Here is a 23,390-nt window from a genome sequence, read left to right as displayed (position 1 = left end):
GATAGTGTGGTTGCTATTTCTGTGAGGACGATTGTGCTGCGACTGGATTGGCTGCAGTTGTGTTGAACCAGAGGTATTGTGGTGATGACAGTATATTTTGATAAATAATGTTTCTGATTATATATCCAAATATGTCTGATTAAGAAGTAACTTGATGTTTCTTAACGGATTGTTCACCAACACCAGCTGGAGCTCAGTGTGGACATCTTTCTTTTAAATCTATTGATCTGTGGTTTTTGGCAAAGATGTGTGCGGCTTTAGCCTCCGGTTAGCTAAATACATATTTTGGGCTGGTGTTGTGATGCTTACGTCTGTGTTGGAATAATCTTTGGCTTTTACAGGTAACACAAAACATTTTACCCTGTAGCGGTTTTCCAGCTTTATCTCTGACCCTCTCAGTGTGAGACCTTGCAGAGCTCGGGTCCTTTTTTTTATGATTTGTGCTCAGTAGGAGATGAGGAATCCAGTTCAAGCCTTTTCTGCCAAACAGTTCTGTGTGTTCCATAAGTACTCCAGAGGAAAAAAAAGCATTTGTGAGAGCAATAGCCTTCGGGGGTTGCGCCAAATGAAAATGCTTTTTTTTCTAAACCCCCCACACCTCACTCAAGAAGTGTTTGCTTGTTTTCTGTTACTATTCGCTCTCTCTCTCTCTCACTATCTCTCTTTCTCGTTTTTTACCTTTGATTTGAACTCTGACATCCAAGTCTGCCCCAGGATGTCTGTCACAAACTGCAGTCCAACGTTGTGACAATGCTTTTTTTCTTCCCGTGCCTTTTATGACCTTCTTTTCTTCCTCTTTCTGTTCTTTTTTTCTGTTTTTTCCCTTTCAAGGTCTGGCGCACCTGACGTTAAACGACCAAGGTATGGGTTCATTCCTTTTATTTTGGTTCTGGTTTTTTAGAGGAACTGACTCAGCCTCTTCCCTCCAACCCCCTCGAAGCTGCCGCTTTCCCCTCACAATTTCCTCCTCTGCTTTTTACCTTCTCTCGGTGCCATGTCCCTCCATCTCCTCCCAAATCCTCCCTTGTCTTTTGAACTCTCTGCAACATCCTCCCCCGTTGCGCACCCCTTCTTCCTCTCCTTCCACATCTCCTCGTTTTTTATTTCCTCCGTTGTGCCTCCCGCTTCTCCTTCCTCTCCCTTCCGCCATGTCTTTGTGCTTTTCCGTGACCTCCACCAATGTGTGTCCCACCCCTTGTCCTGTCCTATGGCTCACGTCCTGGACCATCACCTCTGACCACCTTTGACCCCGACGACCTGACCCCGGGGCTGAAGGTAACACTTTTCTGCTATCCCTTCTGCTTGGGTTTAAACAGAAAGTAAAAAAAAACAAAAACTGCTGATTCTACTGGAAATGTGTTTGTTGGTCAAAGTTACAACAGCGAAATGTGTCCACACTCCCATTCACTAACACTTCAAGGTGAAAGTGTTGTCGAATGTGCAGAGTTTCTCTTCACCACTCTGCTGACATTCCCATTGTTTGGCATTCTGATTTAAAAAGGGCTACAGTTCTGATTTAACCTTAAATTATATGTGTTAGACGTTTTATGAGAAAATGTGTCTGCAATGTTGCTATGGATACTGGATGTTGTGTTTGATGCTATGTTGTTTACACCACAGCTGTTTAATCTCTGCACCACCACACTTTCAAGTATTTTTTTTTTTGTCTGCCACTCAGAAGTTTTATGAAATCTCTGTGCTAAATGAAGGAATAACATTTTAGATCTGACATCATTCAATGTTCAATATATTTTACATAAACAAACATTATATATATGGTAAATTATAGTGTTCAAATTACACTGTAGCGCCTGGAGAGCCCTATTTTTTTGGGGGTGGGAGGGTACTGTACACAGCACTGTACTTTGCTAATGTCATCTATAGTGGTTATTTGCAGAAAAACACACGATTCAAATGAGTATGTTTATTTAAATATGTGCTTAGAGCTAGTGTTAGGAAGTTAAACAGGTCATAATTCCCTCACTAAAATCTATTTAATTTTGCTGTGAAAACATCTCCTTCAAACAACTGGAGCTTGAACACCTCATAATAATAACTCAATGGCACCCCCGTTAACGTTAGTAGCTCCGTTATTTAACCAAGCTGGACGGTGCATCCCGCCGACTGCTAACAGCTAACGTTACTAACTCTCCTCTTGATTTCAACACAGATTTGTTGTTCAGTGTCGCATTTTCAGGGAAAAATAGGGTGCACCCCTCAGGTTTAGTAGCGCCATGCTTTTTCTCTCTACCATGGCTCCGGTCAAACAAACTGAAACATGACGCAGCGTGCGTATGCATCATTGTGCATGCGTATCTGTCGGAAAACAGGGATACAGAGGAATCGATAGACACCGAGGCATGAGATGCCAAGGAATAGGACAACTAGGAACCAGTTCTCTGTTCCCATCACTAGCGTTTTCCCTCCCTGCCAAAGTGGCGGATGGCCTGACGATTTCAGACTCTGTCTATATCCTTAATTTTTCAAATTTTTCAAAGACGGTATTAAAATCATGAGCAACAGACTTTTCATGTGGAAATTCAATGTTATTTTGTGGCCAAAATGCCTTTAAAACTACACACCAAGCAGACTATTTCCTACCCCTCACAGTTATGTTCTCCTCATGCTCTGACCTTTCTCTGCCTCTGGCCTCCCCGTGAGGACTGTCCATGGAAAAAAAAAAAAAAAAAAAAAGTGTTAAGGCAAAGTTCACGAGAGAGAAGGGAAGTGAACAAGTGCAGCAGCCAGTGAATGTCCTGACCTTTACTGGTGTGGAGAGAGCGTCCTCTCTTCTATCATCATAGTCCGTGATTCACGCAGACTTGAGCAAAATAAAACCATTTCCTCTGACTCAGCTCTACACTCTGTTTCACTGATTAATCTCAAGTTGTTTTCCCATCATCTCAAGATGCCGAACAATTGATGGGAAATCTTGTGTTTCACTGGTGAGTTCAGAGAGTGACTCACCCTGGCTTCAAAACACCACTTTACCAGTAAATCCTGTCCCTTCATCACTTTCCCCAATAACTGCCTCCGAAATCAGCTCATTCTTTTTGTTCATTCGTCGGATTTCACATAAAGTCAGGGAAACATTATAATATTATATCAGTGCTCTTTATAGTTCATTTTAACTGTGGGTTACACAGAAAACTGAGATTAGACCTTAATTACTACTGTGAAGAAATGAAATGACTACAGCAGCAGAATCATATTCAACAGTAGCATCTATCATTAGACTATGTTGAATGATTTTCAGTGAGAATTTGATTTATGACTTAAAATAAAAATAAAAACGTTATATGGTTGTCAGTTCTACCCATGGATGTATTAAGAGAACTGGATACAGCCTTGGAGGCGGGACCCCGTTCATTTCTATGGAAGCTGCTAAGTGGCGCATTAAGCCAGAATGGCTTGACCGTGATATACATTTTAGGTCATATCGCTCACCCCTAATCAAACAGTAAATAACCCAGAAGTGTGGCCTTATATTATATAACAGATATATGGTATTTATCAATTAATTGTAGTCAATCAACAACAAAAAAAGAAATGCTATTACACTTAGATCAGTTTATTTCACCGTGATTTATGCTCAAGTATGAAAATTGAGATTACCTTTACTCTTCACTTTACTGATCTACTTTATTCTTATATCTTCATTATATCATAATTTTTATACCTGACATTTTGGCCAATCAGTCATATCTCCAACCCCAGCTCTGCTCCAGAGCTCATCCTGGAAGAACATTTGTGTAAAATGCATCCTCTGTGTTGCACAGTACCCACTTTTTTATAACTATCATCGAGCAATATCTTTACCAGTTCATTGCTCCTATATAGCTCAACACAAAGGCGGAATATATTCCTATATCCCCAGCAGAAGTGCGCTGCCACCAGCAGATGAATCATGACCATAATCCCTTCATCTCTATGCAGCCGCTACTCTGTCTTCATATACGATCTGCTGCCATTTAACTCTGATCCTTGTCTGTTGTCCATCCCAAACTGGGCCGACTGTTTACTCCGACCAGTCGCTTGTGGCAAGACGAACACACACCGAGATAATAGAACATACCAGAAGAATGGGGAATCTGACATTAGAGCATATATCCGTCTCCCCGGAGACTCGCACTGATCTCAACATCAGACGTCGAGGCTGTGATGCACCGTGTCCGGGGCATAGATGTGCATTTCTTGGCCCCCACAAGCAGCAGGAACTTGAAAGGTGGCTCAAACTGAAAATTCCATAACTACTTTTTCAAAAGACAGAGCGAGAGAGGGCAGATATTGTGGAAGATAAGGTGAGGTAAAGAGTTGTAGAGAATAAATAGAAGCTATGCGTGTCACTGACTGCAACCCTGCTCTCTCTTTTGTACATTCCTTTCTCAAAAAACAGTTGTGTAATAAAAAACAATCTCCAAATAAACCGCAGGCATTCAGGGGAAGTCTAATGAATAATTCTGTAAGGAGATAACATAAAACAACTTACTGTACAGATACCAATATGTATGTTTTCTTTTATTATTGTGTTTTCCTCATCAGGGTAGTTAAATAAAGGCTACACAACAGCAACGACACTAGGTTAATAACCAGGGGGATGGATTACGTATTATCAGAGTTCAAAGTGCCATAGCTGATTATGCTAGTTTCATCAAACAGTGCCTTGCAAGCCATTTATATTGATCACCCTGTAGCCAGAATTAATACAGTGTTTGTTCCCAATGGACAGGCCAAAAACATCTAAAAAGAGAAAAATCAATAAACCCATTTGGTAAAGGCGAGAATGTGTGACATGTTAGCGAATTAGATGCTTTTCACTGCAGGATTTAGTCACCTCTCAGCTTCCCAGGCATCAGCTTTCAGAAAAAATCTGTGTGTGCACATGTATGTTTCCGTGCGTGTCAGGACAGACGTGTTTTTAACAATAAAAAGGGTCTTGGTCATTGTTAACGATCAGAGGATGGTGCTGGTGCCTCAGCCGTCACATAACCAGGCCAAGGAAATCAATGTCAGTCTCTTCTCAAACCCAAGGCTGTCCTTCACAGCTGCAGAAAGGACAAACCCCGGGCCTCAGTCACTGCTGATCTCTATCTGCCTGTCTGTAAGACTGCTGCCAGCCGCACACATCGGGCCGCATGCTTGGAAAGCAACAGATTACATTTAACAATAAAACAGTGATTAGCATTTAAAAAGAGCTTCGCCAGACATGGACTCTCTGAACAATCACCAAGCAAAGTAACTGATGAACAGAGCTCTAAATGTTCACATGTAAAGAACAAATTATACTTAATTGACAAATTGAAATGGCATTTTCGGGCATTACCTATTGCTCTCTCCACCACTAAGCTTTACTACACACTCTTAAATGATAATCTTGAAATTACATTATTCCTGTCATGGCAGTTTAGAAACAAAGACAAATTGTCATGCAAATAAATAAATTAATAAATTAATATATGAATAAATAAATAAATAAATAAATAAATAAATAATATTTTTTTATATACTATATTTTAATACCACTTACAATAATGGCGCACAATCTTCATCTGCAACTATGTAATTTGTCCCGTTTGATCCAGGTTTCAAAGAAAAAAGTAAGTTGTTGCACAGACACACTTTCAAAAGAGCTTATTTTGTCAGAGACCAGACAGGATAGTCCCTAAAGAATGTGCACACACATGCATGTTTTAAATACATCATGTATTTATTTTATATTTTGAAATTTAAAGACATTGACTGCAATGCCATCCAAAAATCAATCACATTCTGCGTTTTGCTCCGAAGTTGGCTCCATCTAATGCCAAATAATCCATTGAGATTCCATGAAATCTGCTTTTGTAAGATACAAAATGAATATGAGGTCTGAACAGCATACAATATGACATATTTATGACTGACTCCATTAGGACCTGATGAGACGAGGGTGTGTATACTGTACTTATAAACGCCCAAGGTTTCATTCCTGAGGGCCAGTAAAACAGCATACGAATAGAAAAATCAGGCTTTAATGGGAATTGCCACATTGTTGAATAACTTCCTAATTGCATTGACCATCATGGGAAAGAAACCCAATGATAGGGTCAATGTTATACGTGACAATGATGATAATAATAATAAATTGTATGTTGTCTTTTCACTCCTGCAGGCACGCTTACTAAAGCCGTGAATGTAATGTGTTTTTAGAGCTTTGGTCATCATGCACAATTTATAATATATTTTACAGTTCAGCAACAGTAAACTGTAACAATCCAGTTTACGTGTAGTTGTATCTGTCTCATTAAACTCAATTAATAGTAAAAACCAACTGTCCAATTTATTGTGCGGTGTATACTGTAGTGTATGCTAATATAGATGTGGCTTATTTTCTTGGCACAGCAGTCCCAAGGTGTTCACGTGTCGCTCTAAACAGCTGCCCTGAAGGTGTCTCAGCTTTAACAAACTAATTAAGGAGCCCTTAAATAATTAAAACTGCCGTTTCCAATAATAGACAAAAATGTGCAAGTTAATGGCTCTAAATTGCCAACATTTCCGGCCCCTTGGCTTTGGAATCGCAGATGCTTTTGCGCACGGACCATTTGGCTTCTATGTGAATGTAGTCCCCCCCACCGCCACCACCTCCTTTTTTGGAGAGGCCAGCACGATGCATACTGGGAATCAAATTAACCAGGCCCTGGGAGATTGTCTCTTGGCAGGTTTAATGTAGATCTCCTTGGAGATACTGTGGGGAAAATGAAGGGAATATCCAGCCTGATCTGTATCTAACCTCGAATGTAATAGACTAGGTCCAGGTCAAGATAACCATCTCTGTCTGAGATCACTGAGGGCAGTTTATAGAGTCAATGTGCCACTGTGTTTGGTCTAAGCTATTTAAACACACTGAGGAGTGCAGTGAAGCTTGGTGTGAAACCAACAGAGCACCATCCGTCATACTGTATGTTATTTTTATTTACATGTCATTGATGTATCATTTTATTGATACATCCACCCGATTCAACTGTTATCAGGCCATTAAATAGGCATTATCAGCTGCTATAAGCACCATAGATGTGGGTCATTAGGGGCCTACTACACCAACTACGTTGTAAAAGTGAAAATTAAACTGTAATGTTGTAAAACTGAATGAAATGTCACGTTTTAAACACAAACAAAAAGGCTTATTTAGGTATAAGCAACAAAACTACAACTTCTTTAGGGTTAGGCAACAAAACTACAACTTCTTTAGGTTTAGGCAACAAAACTACAACTTATTTAGGTTTAGGCAACAAATCTACAACTTCTTTAGTTTAAGGCAACAAAACTACAACTTATTTAGGTTTAGGCAACAAAACTTTCACATGGGATGTGAACTCCGGTCTCCTGCGTGAAAACCCTGTGTTTTGCGTCCCCATCAATCGTCCCCGACCTCCACCCCTAATGAAGTTTTACACTATCTATACTACAGCACTTGATTTGTTGACACTTGACGCTTCTGCTCCTGCCACAATTACTACGGTCACGAGAGGTCGCTGTCATGTTCTTTTATACCTTCTTTCTGTGATCTACCATGTGAATTAATGATGAAACCTACTAGTGGGTGTAGTAGGCCCCTATTGACCTACATCTATGGAGCTTATAGCGACTGATGAGGCCTATATAATAGCCTGACAACAGTCTAATTGTCTTATCAGACCAATATTTGCCTTTAAGGATTTTAGTGTTCTCATTTCATACGGTGAATATGAAACAGTCTGATTAGTTTTACAAATTATCACTACTTCAACACTTGTCAAAGATGCGTGACGTTTTAATCGGAGTTGTCACAAGTGTGCATTACTTCACTATTACTGTATTAGCAATGTTTATCTTGGGTTATTTGGGATTCCAATATCACCTTAATCATCTATCAGGCACATATCACTAATATTACTCTAAATAAGATGCTTTTCTAAATTGCAGGGAAACACAAATTATTGAATAATTTTAGTCTTTTTTATTATTATTTGCATTGCTAGCTCTATTCCTGCATATCCAGATCTTTGTGTCAAACAACAGAAATCTGAAAAGATTCTCCCCTGAACATCAGCACTATCAGGTTAGCTAAATTGCAAAGTTGTATTTCTGTTAGTCTTTTCATATGTATGCGGCTTTAAATGATCTTTGTTCTTGGAAACCCATCAACATGTGTTCCTGCACTTTATAACAGCCTATCACCCACTGCCCTTCTTAATCCTACTAGTCTTAAAATCTCTCATTAGAGCAGCGGAGACTCTGCTTTCAACACTAAGCTGACACAACAAGTGGCAATGGCTCAACATGTTGGCAGCGATAAAACAGAAATGCCTGCAGTTTTCAAAATAAACAGTGTTTTATTTAAACAATTACACAGCGGTGGGGATAATGTCATAAATACCAAAGAAAAAAGCATAGTTGGTTTAATATTAAAGCTGCTGAAAAATGTGCCAGGGAGATGATTAGAGTGATATTGGGGGAAAAATGCCAGTGACTCAAAACAACAAAATATACGTAATGTTCTGAACATGAAAATATGTTAAATTATCTTCTGTGTCCTTCTGATTAATGACTTAAAACATTATTACTTTACCACTTAATGGCAAAAGGGCTGAAAAGTGAAACAAAAGACTCATTAGAAATGTTTGGTTTTTAAATAATGCAATTACCAAACTAATAAATGTGCTTAAAAATGAATATACATAATCCTGACAAATAGTGGAGCGTCATTTGGATGATGAATGGCTCCAGTGAGATCATCATATATTAAGGGGAAATAAAAAAAACCCACATGCTCTTTTTCAGCACCATTTTGCTTCACAGTCAAAATGCTTTGTTAAGGGACACCTCTGTGGTGCTGTTAGTTATCCTGTCACGTTCACCCAATTATTAAAGTTCTTTCAGACAGCGAGTTGCTACATCTCCCACCCGGCAACGCTGGGTAATTTGTAATTTGAATGGGCAGAAACAGGGTACAACTCCACCGTGGCGCCTACCAACTAAGGCTGTGTTGCAGCATGATTTGATCTGAAGAGATAATAATTAGTGATAATTCAATCTGATTAAATCTAACAGAAAGTAAACATGAATTCCAAATTAATCCTCCCTTTTCAAGTCCAAGATTACCTACTTAAAGCTACGTACATTTGGGATAACTATGTATATAACAGTCGCTGGATACTGATATTTTTATGCTATTTGTATTAGTATATATTAGTTTAGACAAACAATACATCATTGCTTTTCTTTCTTATATAAGCTTATTATTACGCTGGCAAACCAATATTAGTCCTGCCAAACATTGACACGGCTCAGCAACCTCCTCCTTTAAAAACAATTATTGAATTATTAATTATTGCATTGCATTTCAGTTCAGCAACCCATACAGCTGAGTTTGCCTGCTTGCACATGAGAGCCAGTGGCTAGCCACCAGCTAATGGTTCTAACAGCGCAAGTGCAACTGCAACAATTGCAACAGTGCTGACATAGCAGACAGTTTTACACCGGAGAGAACCGGCGTTATCAGCGGTAACCACCGTCTAAGTGATGAATTACTCTATTGGTATCGGTATCACTTTAAGGGTACTAGTATTGGTATGGCATCGTCATTTTTTAAACGATACCCAGCTCTAGCACCGCCATTGCAATAAAAAGGTGATGCTCTGCTTCTGCCAAAGGGAACTTGAACCTCATAAGTGTGAATTAACATTTTGTTAAATGTAAAAACACAATTAATATTTCAATGCAGGTTTAAATATAACCTTGCTTCATCTTAAACAAGGTATAAGGGGCCACAGAGCCCATTCACAGAGGGTGAGTTCATCTAGTTAAAAATGTCATCCTCTTTGTTCATCCCAAGGGATGATCATTTAGAATTTTTCAGTGACCTCTTCCACCCTGTTCAGCAGCCCGGGCATGGTGGGCTGTCTGGCTTCAAGCCTGCGAGGCTGCTGCAGAGACATTAGGCCAGGATGACAGAAGTCCTCACACAGGCAGGAATTTCTCCTGACACAGCAGCGGGCTAAAATGGATGGGGCACTACAGCAGCCTGAATCTGCCGCACACAGTCCCCACAGCCATATAGAGAAAAGCCTGGGATGAGTAGATCTGTGGCTATGGCGCCGGCATGGCTACAGCATAGCGGTGCTACCGTACTAAACTAAACTAAACTAAAAACAGTAATACTGACTTCCCTGCTTCATGGAGCAGATGTGAAAGATGACTTGCCCAAGCCAAAATTAAAACTCATAAAATGTAGGTGTTGCATGCCCTTGATGCCAAATAAAACATGCACAGAAGTTCCTTCATGATACTGATGGGAAATAATAAATTGTAGTCTTATTAAGCCAAGTCAAGTCAATTTTATTTGTATAGTCCAAAATCACAAATTTGCCTCAGAGGGCTTTACAGTCTGTACAGGACACAACACCCTCTGTCTTTTACAGATAGATAGAGCCAGAGCAACACAACCTCCTCTCTACGCCAGATAGATAGAGCCAGAGCAACACAACCTCCTTTCCACGCCAAATAGATAGAGCCAGAGCAACACAACCTCCTTTCCACGCCAAAGCAGATAGAGCCAGAGAAACCCAACCTCCTCTCCACGCCAGATAGATAGAACCAGAGCAACACAACCTCCTATCAATGTTAAATAGATAGAGCCAGAGCAACACAACCTCCTTTCCACGCCAACACAGAGAGAGCCAGAGCAACACAACCTCCTTTCCACGCCAAAGCAGATAGAGCCAGAGCAACACAACCTCCTTTCCACGCCAAAGCAGATAGAGCCAGAGAAACCCAACCTCCTTTCCACACCAAAGCAGATAGAGCCAGAGCAACTCAACCTCCTCTCCACGCCAAAACAGATAGAGCCAGAGCAACACGGCCTTCTCTCCACCATGGAACCTAGAGAGAGGACCAGATTTTTGTTTTTAGGTCACAGTTGCTTGGTATTGTAATTAACACTGCCCACCAAATAAAACCAGAAATATCAGAATCCATAGCTGAGGTGAACGATGTATGAGTCAATCCCAGTTAATGGCGTAATCACAATCATGAAGCTAATGCTGATTGACAGGGCTAGACTGAGGCTACTCTGTGTGACCTTCAGTGGCTTCCTCTTACAGAGTTTGAGGTGCGTGACAGTGCCAGTCCCTCTGCCCCCCTCACCGAGATTGATCGGAGGCCTGCATTGTGCTTCTCAGGCCAGTCACGCCTTGTTATTGGCAGCCTCACTTAGAGAAACTGACAGAGCACATCATACACACAGCGGACTCCCACTTTACAAGGGAATGAACGCACACTGCTGTTCACACATACTGTATGCGCACACACACAAATTCCTTTATCATAGATAATAAAAAATCGGTTACAATATGTTTTCCGGGAACAATGCCAGCTAAATCTAAAATGTCTCATGCATACATGGCAGAAAAAAGATGGACCACACACAAGCATATCAAAAGAAGTACTAAATCATAATGTTAGAGGTTTTTTAGTAATATCACCATTGCAATAGACAAATGGACTTCATTACAGCTTGACAAATCAGTACAAAACGAAGACAATCAGAAAACAGAGAGTCTCTTATCTGTTAGATCCATTGTAAGAATACAGGCGTAGCAGTGTAACAGCATCCTCAGAGCAGCGAAACGTCTGGAAGTTAAATATAGTCATTTAAATGACACCTTCTCTATAGTCCTCTCTCCATCTCTTTCGAGCCAATCAGTCGACCTTGACTTGAATATGTCTGGCTGAAGGCGGTTTTCACAAGCAGGAAGGAAGCAGTGTGGATTGGCTCTTGAATCCCTACCTGTGAATTTGCAATGACACCACAGATCTAAAGCTGTTGTTTTCTACTGCGTTTTGAAGCAGATGTAGAAAACCTAGACTCAAATCAAGAGGATGATGTTTGTTCTGTATCAAAAGCTATGTAGAGTCTCGAGAGCCCAAAATCTTTTTCAAACAAAATTTAATTTTACAAATGCATACACGCTTTACTATGTATATTATACTGTAATATCACACTTAAGCATATTGTTGCACTGTCAACACTAAAAGAAATCACAATCAAATATTTTACAGCTGATAATCTAAGTTGTATCCCAGACTTTCTCCTCAGTGAGGAGATGCTAATTTCATCTATAAATATGTATCTGACAAGCTTCTAAATGTCACTCAAATTGTCATGTAGGATGTGTTCTTATCAGAACATAATATTTCATTTAATCTGATTTACGAATATGTTATATTGAGCGTAAATACAATAAAATAATGGGAATATTTATCGTGCTTGAGCAATGTTTGACCACCTTTAAATCCAATCCATGAACACAAAGATAGAGATACGGAGAGAGGGGAAACACTAGACACATATGTGAATTTGGTTGTATTCAGGGCTGAGTTTCATTAATGAGTGCAATGGTACACAGAAGTCATGGTACGGTTCATAACCTGGTTTAGAAAGAAATGCATAAGGGTAAATTTCTTTTTCATTTATTTTGTATTTTTGTCAAAGACGTACACAATCCTCTTGCAGGGGACTGAGGCAGAAAACTTTGGTAAACTATTTTCATTATAAAAGTATGGAGCATGTCTGTATTAAAATTACTTTCCCAAAAGGCAACAGGTCACAATAGGCTATAAAACTGAAAAGCATTTTTTATGCAATGACACTCTTCTTCTTTGTCTTTTGGCTGCTCATGTAAGTGTACAATTTACAGTGCACAATGTTTTGGTGTTGGGAGGAAACCGGGGAACCCGTGGAAAACCAACGTGCCATGGGGAGAACACGCAAAAAATACAATAATTGAATTTGCATTAGGAGGAGTGTTCCCAAACAACAGACAGGTCTTCCAGCTCTGGCATCTCATTTGCGCTCGGCACAGTGTGACTGTCTCACACGCCAGTCAGCTTGTTGTGCTATTAATGCCAAAATGTTTGCGGGCGGAACCTACGCTTGTGAACTACGCTTAGTACATCAAGAAAGACATATCCATACATGCAAATCAAATGTAGTAGATTCTTGCATCTACATCTTCAAATGTTGACTTAAATAGCAGGCTATAATATATGTATCATTTCAGCTTTTTAGATGTTCTCTTTTGAAAATAAAATAGATGTCTAAAGTTAAATGCTATGTGGACATTGATAGTGTAGACTGTAGTTAAGATGATGACATGACTTGCTGCGTAAAGACACTCATAAACCTTGTGAATATTTCATGACTTCAGATTAATTCAGAAAACAATTTGTCTGAACAATTTCTAAGAAACATGAAAAAGGAGCTGTCATCTTTTTTCTTTTTCAAAATTAGAATTCAATACCATTGATAAATGAGTAGTGCTTACTGTATCACATTTAGTGCCACAGTTCTTGACCACAGATCACATTCAGGACAAGAATGGTACACAAAAACAGTTAGACATACAATCATTTCACTCTTACGTAGGGTGTTGGATGGATTCTAATCTAAGATGATATTTTAAGGTCTTAACAAATATTAGCATGCAATTATCTCACATAAATATACTGAACATACCATTTTCTATGGGCACAGAAAACCAGTAGAAACTAGTGCAACCCATGAGTGAAATATGAAGCAGTGGAGTATTTATGGCTGAGGTTGGACTACTGCCCACTTCTTCTTGTTCGCTGACCCTGGGGTCTGGAGTAAATCCAAGGAAGAGGAAGGAATTCCTCACCAATAAATCCTCAAAAATTAAATATTGTCAGCGGATAAATCTTTCAGCCCACACTTGAGACTCCGAGCAACTGGACAGCAAGGATAATGTCCTAAAGTTGGCATCAGTTAGGACCTTTAAGAAATATTAAAGCTATAAAGACTTAATTTAAACATAAAAGAGTTCACCAAAACATACAAAATAGTTGAAGGACTTCATTTACGCTCATATGACATATCCGGTTCTGCTGGCTTCCTGCTAGCTGTATGCGGCTCTAATAATGGATATATTGACTGTAATTCATCACTTTTATTATCTTATAATACACCCATGGGCTGTAAGCTGAAAGTCTGTACCGTGGTGGATGTATTAGCGTTTCTGTTCCCAAACAACCGGCTATCGGCCAGTAGCTAGTAGTGCGAGTAGCATGACATAAACAGGGTTTAATGGAGTTGTAGGCTATTTACTAACATGCAGGGCAAAAGCACAGGACACAACCTTGTATACATCCATGGTCTGTGGTCTATTGGACATCAATTTAAGAGGTCCTTGACATGAAAAGGTTTGAGATTGCTCACAAAATCTGTGTGCTGGATTTCTTCAATTAATGTCCATCGCTCACTTTATGCTCCTCCGGGAAACAGACGGACAAAAAGTTGAATAAATAAAGAAGTAAATAGTTATAATAGTATGCTTATTTATAATAGTTTTAGTGTTCAACACAGGCCATTACAGTAGAGACATAAAATGTATGACAATAGAATAGCAATAATTTTGTTCTACTTTTTTAGGCGGATGTTTAACTGGCGTCATTATGCTAGTCGACTCGATTACAGTCCAAAACGGCGAAGTCGTAGGTCTGCTACTGGGCGCTGATGTTTCAATGGAAGGTTTAATTGACTGTGTTCTTTGTCACAGATACTAACATTTCCAATGATGTTATATATAAAAAAAAAAAAAAATTCGAACAAAAAAGTCCCATGAATCTGTAATACGGCTGGATACCCATTGATACTGTCACCATGTAAACCTACTATAGTGACAACTATTGACCCGATGATGGACAGAGGCCATTAACACCTTGAGCACAGCGTGGGCTCATCGGCCCAGTGCACTAGAGTAAATTCAGTCATTCTTCATATGTAGCCGTTCGCTCTCTTTTTCTTTAATTGCCTCAACCTTTACCCCCAATGTTTTTTCCCCCCCAAGATCCAATGGTGTGACCCTATTGTTCCATCTCCTTTTTCTAACATTTGTAGTCCTTATTTAGAAGGCAGCTTAATTGAATTTGGCCCGTGGGGTATTAATCTTGAGGGCTGTGTGGTCAGAGGCTGGAAATTGGATCCAGGTCAGGTTTTTACATGTTGTAATTAAGGTCACCGGGGGCATGAGGGAGAGGGAGGAAATAAGATGAGGGAGGAGGGATGGAGAAGGAGGGAGGACTGAGAGAGAAGAGTATGGAAGAGGGATGAGATGAGATGAGCCGTGGTAGAATAGGAAAAGATGAAAACTAAGGGTAAATGTGCTGAGTATAACCGAGGGGAGAGAGAGCTATGGTATATTTACAGAGCAGATGAGAAAGTGAGGGCTGGGGGAACTCTATGAAAGAGGGATGAGGAGGATAAATAGACAGAACGGCATATAGACTGTAACATATTTTCACTCGGCTGACCAAAGGCATTTTGCTATTACAAGCATAGCCAAAGGGCCTGTGATTACCACATTCTTGTTGTTTGCTTTCTCTCTATCTCTCTGTCTCCTTTTTCTGTTCTCGTCTGCTTCCCAGAGAAACAAAATCAGGCGTTGGAGGTAGGGGGGGGGACTGATGAAGACAGGGATATGTGGAAATAGAGATGGGGAAGGAGGGATGAGGCCCATCAGGAGATGAGTGTAACAGGAGTAGAATGATAATGACCAGTGAGCCCTTGCTTTCCACGGCTCCGTCTCTGCACAGTTGGTGTCACCGGGGGAAAAGAAATCCGCAGAGCGTGCATGTACTGTAACGTCTAATCTAGTCCCTGCCTACACATGGCCTCTACACTCTCCCACTCAGTTCAGCAATACAGAAGCTGCTATAAAACCCCCTCGGGGGACCAGGAACTCCCAACAATTACCACAAGGAACATCAAAGGGATCGCACACTCATAGAATTAATCTATGACACACACTTCGGGAGATGAAGCAATCTTCCTTCATATCTTATTGCTCCAGTCTTTGCATTGTTCGATTGCATAAAGCTCATGAATACTCTCTCTGTGATGAAAAAAAGCATGGAGGTTAGAGAGGCAAAGAGTTAAAACCACGCTCTACTACCTCTAATGTTCTCAAAGCATTTAAATGTAGACTGCAGCAAAATTGAAAGCTGAATAAGTAAATTTTAGGCCGCATATTTAATAGTCTTTTCAGGAAAAAAAAAAAAAAAAGAAGCAGCTCTGGCTGGCCGACTAGAATGAAATGTAAAAATAATCGCTCTCCCTTTCACAGTGTCTCTCCCTCTGTCCTGGAGAAAATTATATTTCTGCATTTAGTAAATAAAAAGAAAGAAGGGAGAGCTAATCTCTTTTGGTGGAAGAGGAGGACGGACTAATGAAACATGTTGACACATGTATTAGAGGCTGCCATAATTGAATAAGGGGATTTGGAAGCGGGAGAGAACATTATTAAGATATGTGGGGATTTAAAACGGTGGAGGGCCGACTGAGTCGAACCAGCGAGCGCCGACAAACGTCTCTTTCAAGTCGTCTTGGGAGGAAGAGGCCTGGTTTGTTTCAGTCCTCTATTTATATAAAATGTATATCTTTGTAAGAGCACAGCTGGTATCTCTTGTTCTATTTAATTGACTAAACCTTTCAGTTTGATGGTTACATTGATGATCCCTCCCTGCAATCATAAACGTTAGATTGTTCACGATTCCCCTATTTCCCGATACAATACTATCACGATACTTGGGTCCTGATTCAATATGTATTGCGATTTTTTAAGTATTGCGATTCAATATTACGATTTATTGCGATTTTTGTTAAAACAAATGTAACTCTAGACCATGGGAAAAAGTTGAATCATACACTTCTAGGGACTTTTACTTTGGAAAATATCTAAATTAATCCAGTAAAAATGTTTGATTTTCCGCATGTATGTAGTCAGAGATGTCCTGAAGTCAAATATATCAGTCATTGTCAGGAATTATCTATTTAATTTTTTCCAGCAACCTAAAAATCAAAGAATAAAGACATTTCTCTCACAAATTAGTGTTATTTTCTTTTTAATATATAAGGAACATGTAATGTTTTATACTTCTGGTGAATATAATCCAATCAATCTTATTTCCATATATGTATTTTGTACTTACAGTTCCCTTTGTTGACGTAGTCACACGTGTATACTTCCTCTAACTTCTCCAAGTCCGTCTCTAGCTCTCCCGTCAGCTCCGTTCTCTTTATACATCCATGGTCAGCTCCATCGGGGCCGTTTGAATGCATTTAACATAAATGTCAGTATATGGGTGCTCTACAGTTGTAGCGTCGGCCCATTTGACCACAGAGATGAGAGTGACGGCTGGCTTGACCGCACGTTACCACGATACAATAACGTTTCCTGTCCACGACAGAGTTAGCATGCAGCTTTAGCCGTGATGTCTAGCCCTGCTTTTCCTGACAGTGTTTCCATACTTCACTGTATGTGTCGTGTTTACCACTTTGGATTTAAAATATGACGGTGCAGGTCGTATCCACGTAGACCCTCCGTCGTTTTCTACTTTCTTGTTTCAGCCGGCTGCGGTTTGTTTTGGTTGACGGATACGGAACAGATATGACGTCACGTTACTCAGACTACAACAATAAAAGCAACTTCCTTCTACCTCTGCATAGACTCAAATGAAGTATAGATTTTGGCATTAAATGCAGGCATTAGATGCACTTCCAAGCCGCTCAAAATCAGCTTGAGTCTCGTGTAGTGTTTACCCGGCATTACACAATTAACTCTCACCATTGCAACATTTCTTTATAATATCGCACCCAGACGTTGTTCCAGATGTACCATCAAAGTGACTGTAATGACACATCCATGTAGTGACAAAAGAGCACACGACTACATGCTGACATGTTCCAACCGCACATTAAGTGAGATTACAGGATACATAACTCGCTGAAGCCCCACCTGGCCTGTTCTGTACCATACTGTGACTGAGCGCTGTCCTTCCCCCTAGAGTGTTTCACTCATATGGCCAATTAGTAGATATTCACACTCACTCACCTCCTGTAATCCCCCACCGCATGTCATTTTAATAATTAGATACTGTACTAACGGTAGAGGGATCCATCTTGATGAGGTACAGAGCAGAGGATGTGTTACATGTAGCTGATGAATGTCTATAATTGACCCAAGGCTGTGAACTGTGCTACTATTTGCCAACAGCAATGTCGACAGACTGTTTGACTTTAACATTACTTTTAAGCGTCACTGTGTGAATTTATATTTAAATATAATAATTGAAACGGAGTAAGTAGCGGCTATTATATTCACTGACCGACCGGTGAAGACTAATTAAAACAATGATTCAACTAGGACATGAAAAATATATGTAGAAAGGCTTAGTAGTGTTCTTTTGATGGATATATATCAAAGCAGCACAAAAACTTTAATGAGTGAGGTGTTAATATTATCATAAACCCTTTAAGGGTTTCAGTATTACTCCTGAAAATGAGAAACATGAAATGCTTAACTTGATCCCTGAGTATATTATTATTTTTTTAAACTTGACGTCACTGTATAAAATGACCTGTGGTGACCTCTAGGATAATCACAGCCTCATGAAACTTTACAGCCACAAACTAGAGACCTAAAGCATTCAGAGGATGGATGGCTTTCCTAGCTAGATTGACAATAAAGGGGTTTCTGAGCAGTTTACAGAGCAGAAGTGCTCGCCATCCAATCGACGAAAAATGTAATTCTTGCACAAATCTCAAAAATGTTTATCACCAAATCACAGCATGGCTTTTTCTATGGTGTTCCTCAAGGTCTTGGTGTCTTAATGTGGTATTTTGGAGGGATTATTGGTCATTTTTATCAATTCTGGAGTGGTAAAAGTGGTTAAATTTAGCACCAGATCTGTGTAACAAATGGTGTTAACCCAAAAATTTTAACTTATGAGACATAATAGAGCATGAGGATGACCATCATATACTTCCATCTTAATGTTCTAAACCCTTATACACTTTCACTTAAGAACAACTTGACACACAGTGTTGAGCTGCATCTCAATTTAACGTTCAGGTTCCCAGCTTTCAGATGATGTACAACACTTCTATGTGACATCTTCTGCTGACTTTGTATTTCCCCCTGAACATCCCGCTATCCCCCCACCCCTACTTCGTAATGATAAGGTGTACACATTTCAACAATATCCATTATAGCTGAGAAAAAGTAAAATATGGGAGACACTGGAGTTTAATGAATGCATGTTGATGATCTAATCTTATTATGTAAATGCAGTCTGAAAAAAACTCTGTCAGTAGGAAGATAGATAGCTCGGCGTTTTGCAGGTCACAACCTTTCCCAGCTGAAGCTACATTTTTAAATTCCTCTCCAAACATTTGAGAAATGACTCACAATGACCTCGTCCTCCAAACGACTCCTTTCATTGCGCTGATCAAAGCTACCTATCTTATCTCCAAATGGGCTTAATTGGGCAGATGATGTGTGTAGTGAAATGTTTTAACATATTACTGAGGCTTGGTGAACCAAAATAATTTCCCCCTCTAGTTAAGATAAGAAGAAGCCGGTGCCAACTGTCTGGAGTGCTTTCAGCGAATTTGCCGTGCGCTCCCTGCATCAAGGTGAACTGTCGAATAAGCCAGACAGCAAAGTTATTCGCCAAGGTTACTTCGAATTCACAGGTTTTTCATTTAGAGAGAAGTGTTAACAATCCATTAGCTGGTTTCGCTTCAATCTTACATTACGCTGCTTTTGTCACGGGCATAATTGCTAAGTGCATGTGCTAATCAGCAGTTGAAAGACATCTTCTCACCTATTGTGTTCTTGAATGGAAAAAGGCAACTTTCATCCTGCAGCATAAGAGAATACATACAGCTTTTTTTTCCTTTAGCTGGTAAAAGGTTGTCACAGCCTTCTAAAACACTTCACACCGGGTAAAATTCACCACCTCCAATTTTTTCTTTCCTGCTAATTTTGAGAATTCATAGTGCAGTGGGTGGTTTTGTGCTCGCCGGAGCGTACACGCAGAGGCAATGAGGCAAGCGGAATAACATTAGAGCCCCCTTGTTTGAAACTGCAATCCACGGAGCAGGTAGACGGGGTTGTGTGTTGGCGGCTCTGATCAAGTGCATAACTAATGACCGCTGCGCCGAATGTCAGCAGAGACGTCGGGCCACCCTGACGGACGGCTTCTTAGCTGACATCACACGAGAAATATCAAATTACAGGACCAGATCAAAACAAGGGCTAATTTTCTCAGCGAGCACCGGGGGGACAGGGATGTTATGAGGAGAAAAGACTAGGATGGGGATCTGACATCAAATGAAGCCATTAGGCCGAGGAGAGGGCCCTTCATGTTGACTGCCTGCTTTTATGTCAGTAAAGACCAAAAGAGATGTAAGTCATAGGATCGCTCAAACACCGTCGCGTGGCTGACGGCACTACAATCACACTCATGAATGCGCCGTTATAGACATTTTTCTGAGTGTATGATTTGCGTTCCCAATTCCCAAAGCCAGTTTGCAAGCATTTTTCACTCCTATGATTTATTAAGTGCATCTCCTTTTAAAGAAAAGCAGAATTACAGTACATATTAGTATGCCTGTCACATTACGTGCAAACAGAATAGTCCATGAGCTCTGAGATCTTCTCTAGCAGCTCTGACAGGGCTGTCAAAATTGATGTGCGTACAATCTCATTTTACACTAATCTCCTTCCTTTTAAAATAAAACTTCCATCAGTAGCTCAGTCAGACACATGGATGAAGCCTGCTTCCACAGGTAGCTACGCTTGTTTCCCCTTCACCACTCTCAAAGTGCCTCTGAGTGAGGGTATAGATTTTTACAACAATGCCCTCCTGAGGAAATTTAGAGTAGAACAGTGAGCAGGCGGTGCTCATTCAAACTCCGTGTGTATTTGTACATCAATCATTCTCTCTGAGCTACCTCCTTATCTCTATATCTATCTGCATGCATCTGTGTTTCTGCCCCCGTCGGCCATCCAGTTTGATTCCATATTGCCGCATTAATATTCATACCGGTATATCATATAGGTAATTATAGGACACGCACAGTTAGAAATGGTTAATTCCCAGCTTCAATGGAGAAAGCATAAATGATGAAGTTAATTAAAGTCTTTGTGCGAGACATCAATGGCATCGGGGGCTTATATACATAACTTATTCATAATGTTTTATGAATGAAGTGATGAATCTGAGTCCAGGGAAGTTCATGTCATCTCAGCCTCAGCCTTGGGCTTCTCCAGTAGAAAGAAATACCATTGGGAGTGTGATGGAGCTCAAAAACAGTATAATCAGTAACCTTTATTACTCTTCCCAGAAACAAAGAAGGGCTGTCAATCCATTAAAATATTTAATCGTGATTAATCACAAATTAATTAATTGTTCAGAATGTACCTTAAAGGGAGATTTGTCAAGTAATTAATAATCTTATCAACATGGGAGTGGGCAAATATGCTGCTTTATCCACATATATGTATCTATTTATTATTGGAAATCAATTAACAACACAAAACAATGATACATATTAGTAATATCTAGTTTCATATGATGCCAATATCCTCAATGCAGCTTTAAATGAGCCCGCTACAACCTCCGAAAGATCGATTGCGTTAATATATTAAAGAAATTAGTGACTTTAAAATTAATTTAACTCATTATTATCGTGTTAACTTCGTCAGCCCTAAAATAAAGAAACAGTTCAAATTTAAAAAGACTGACGTTGCATTTATTCTTGACCCGTCTTAACATTATATTGGGAAATCATTCGCTGCCCAACTACTACTGAATTCTCTAGAATTAATCATCTTCACACACTAAGCCTGTTTTTCTTTTTTTGTTTTAAATGATAAATATGTTCAGAGGGGAGGATTCCTACAGCTTAGATATTTAACAAGCAGAATAATAACGGGACATCAATACTAATATCCTAACCACAGTGGTTCACAGCCACAAGAGGAAACGTTAAGGTTATTGTGGTTTTTGAGGGCAGTGTAAGGGGACGATGCAAACCATTAAATTCATAATACCAATGGATTCATTAGGTTTTTCTACTTTCACATGATACCAGTATCTTCACTCTTTAAAAGTGAGCCGGTTATAACCTGAAAATTGCAAGTGGCGTAAATGCGTTAATGAAATTAGTGGCGTTAAAACAAATTTGCTCTATCACGTTAACTTTGACATTAAAAAATAATTTAATTAAGAAAATGCCGTACGTGTGTTTCTTACAATCCATGGGAGTTCTTCAAGGAGAATGATGAGCTGTGTAATAGAGCTGCTCAAATAGCACTACAATACTGCACTGAGGAATCTCAAATTGGTTAAATAGGTGAATTGACTTTGGCTTTTAACACTGAAGGAGTTCACATTGTGTCTCCCATCAGAGGTAACTATTCACTCCAACTCTGTAATGAAACACCCATAGTAGGTAAATGGAACGAACGGTTGCTACAGCGATGAGAGGTTTGCTTTTTTTGTGCTTTTGTGCAAGTTAAGGACATTTGGGTCGATGCCTTCCCTACTCCACTTATCCCATAATTCCTGCCCTGTATCCACTTATTAATTATTCAGTCGCTGCCCCTCAACCTCCCCGACCACCACCACCCGACTCCCATGTTGTTGGCTCCAGGATAAGCTCATCAGGCTTTTATAACATTAGCTTTTCCTCGACCTGCCAGTCGTCTTTTCTTCTCCTGCACTTTAAAAAAATGTGTCATAATGGTTTAGTTCCATTAAATGGTCAAATGCATCTCGTGGGTTTACAACTGTTGTGAAAACAAACACACTTTCTTGGAAGGGTTGTTCTACATTTACCAGGTTTAAATGGCCTCTGAAGTGTTGTCAAGTGCTGCCAATCACAGCGTCGCTTTAAAGCACATCAAAATTTGTCTGACAGGATAAATGAACTTTAACAGAAAGGCCCTCTCTCAGGTTTTATGTTTTAGCTTCAAAGTAGCAATTTCAAGTGACACGAGGAAATCAAAAGGAAGGCGTATTAAAGACAAACAGGCATGATGGCTTAAACATTTAGTGAGTGTGAGTGAATGTTAACTGTCACTAAAAATACACAAGACATCGCCACAACAACAACAAAATAAGCTTTTTGCTGCTCTCCATTCATGCTGTGACACCGGGAGCAACTCAACACCTCCACTGAAGCAGTTCAAGATTAAAGGTGCCACCAAGCATTCCTGTGTATGAACTATTGATCAAATGAGAACAGTGGCATTCAGACGTGGCTGACACCGATAAATGAACCTAGAGATGTCTGAAATTCAGGTCTCGGTCTTCCTCCGTGTGAATTATTATATAGCTTATAATCAAAATAACCTCAAAACATAAGACATAATACAACAACAAAAAACTGCATTTCGTACATACATATCTGAAATCCAATAATATCCATTACTGGAAACCCTGAGCATTGAAATGCTACAGTATACACTGCTGAATGCACATATATCCATTAATGAATCATTGTATGC

General features: G+C 39.7%; 1 protein-coding gene across 14 annotated transcripts in view; it reads left to right on the top strand.

Moving 5' to 3' along the window:
* The window catches only part of nrxn2b (neurexin 2b), a 794,249-nt gene that overhangs the window by 203,637 nt on the left and 567,222 nt on the right, over positions 1-23,390 (top strand). For 12 of the 14 annotated variants that reach the window (XM_037758116.1, XM_037758114.1, XM_037758111.1 and 9 more), the window contains one exon: positions 832-861. The exons of the other annotated variants lie outside the window; for them this stretch is intronic. In XM_037758116.1, the coding sequence (XP_037614044.1) occupies positions 832-861 (30 nt within the window). The remainder of the gene's footprint in view (positions 1-831; positions 862-23,390) is intronic. 14 annotated transcript variants of the gene reach the window in all.

This window comes from Sebastes umbrosus, chromosome 22 (assembly GCF_015220745.1).
Source record: "Sebastes umbrosus isolate fSebUmb1 chromosome 22, fSebUmb1.pri, whole genome shotgun sequence".
Lineage (NCBI taxonomy): Eukaryota > Metazoa > Chordata > Actinopteri > Perciformes > Sebastidae > Sebastes > Sebastes umbrosus.
Note: the sequence above shows the minus strand (reverse complement) of the source record. Positions and strands in the feature narration are given on the sequence as shown.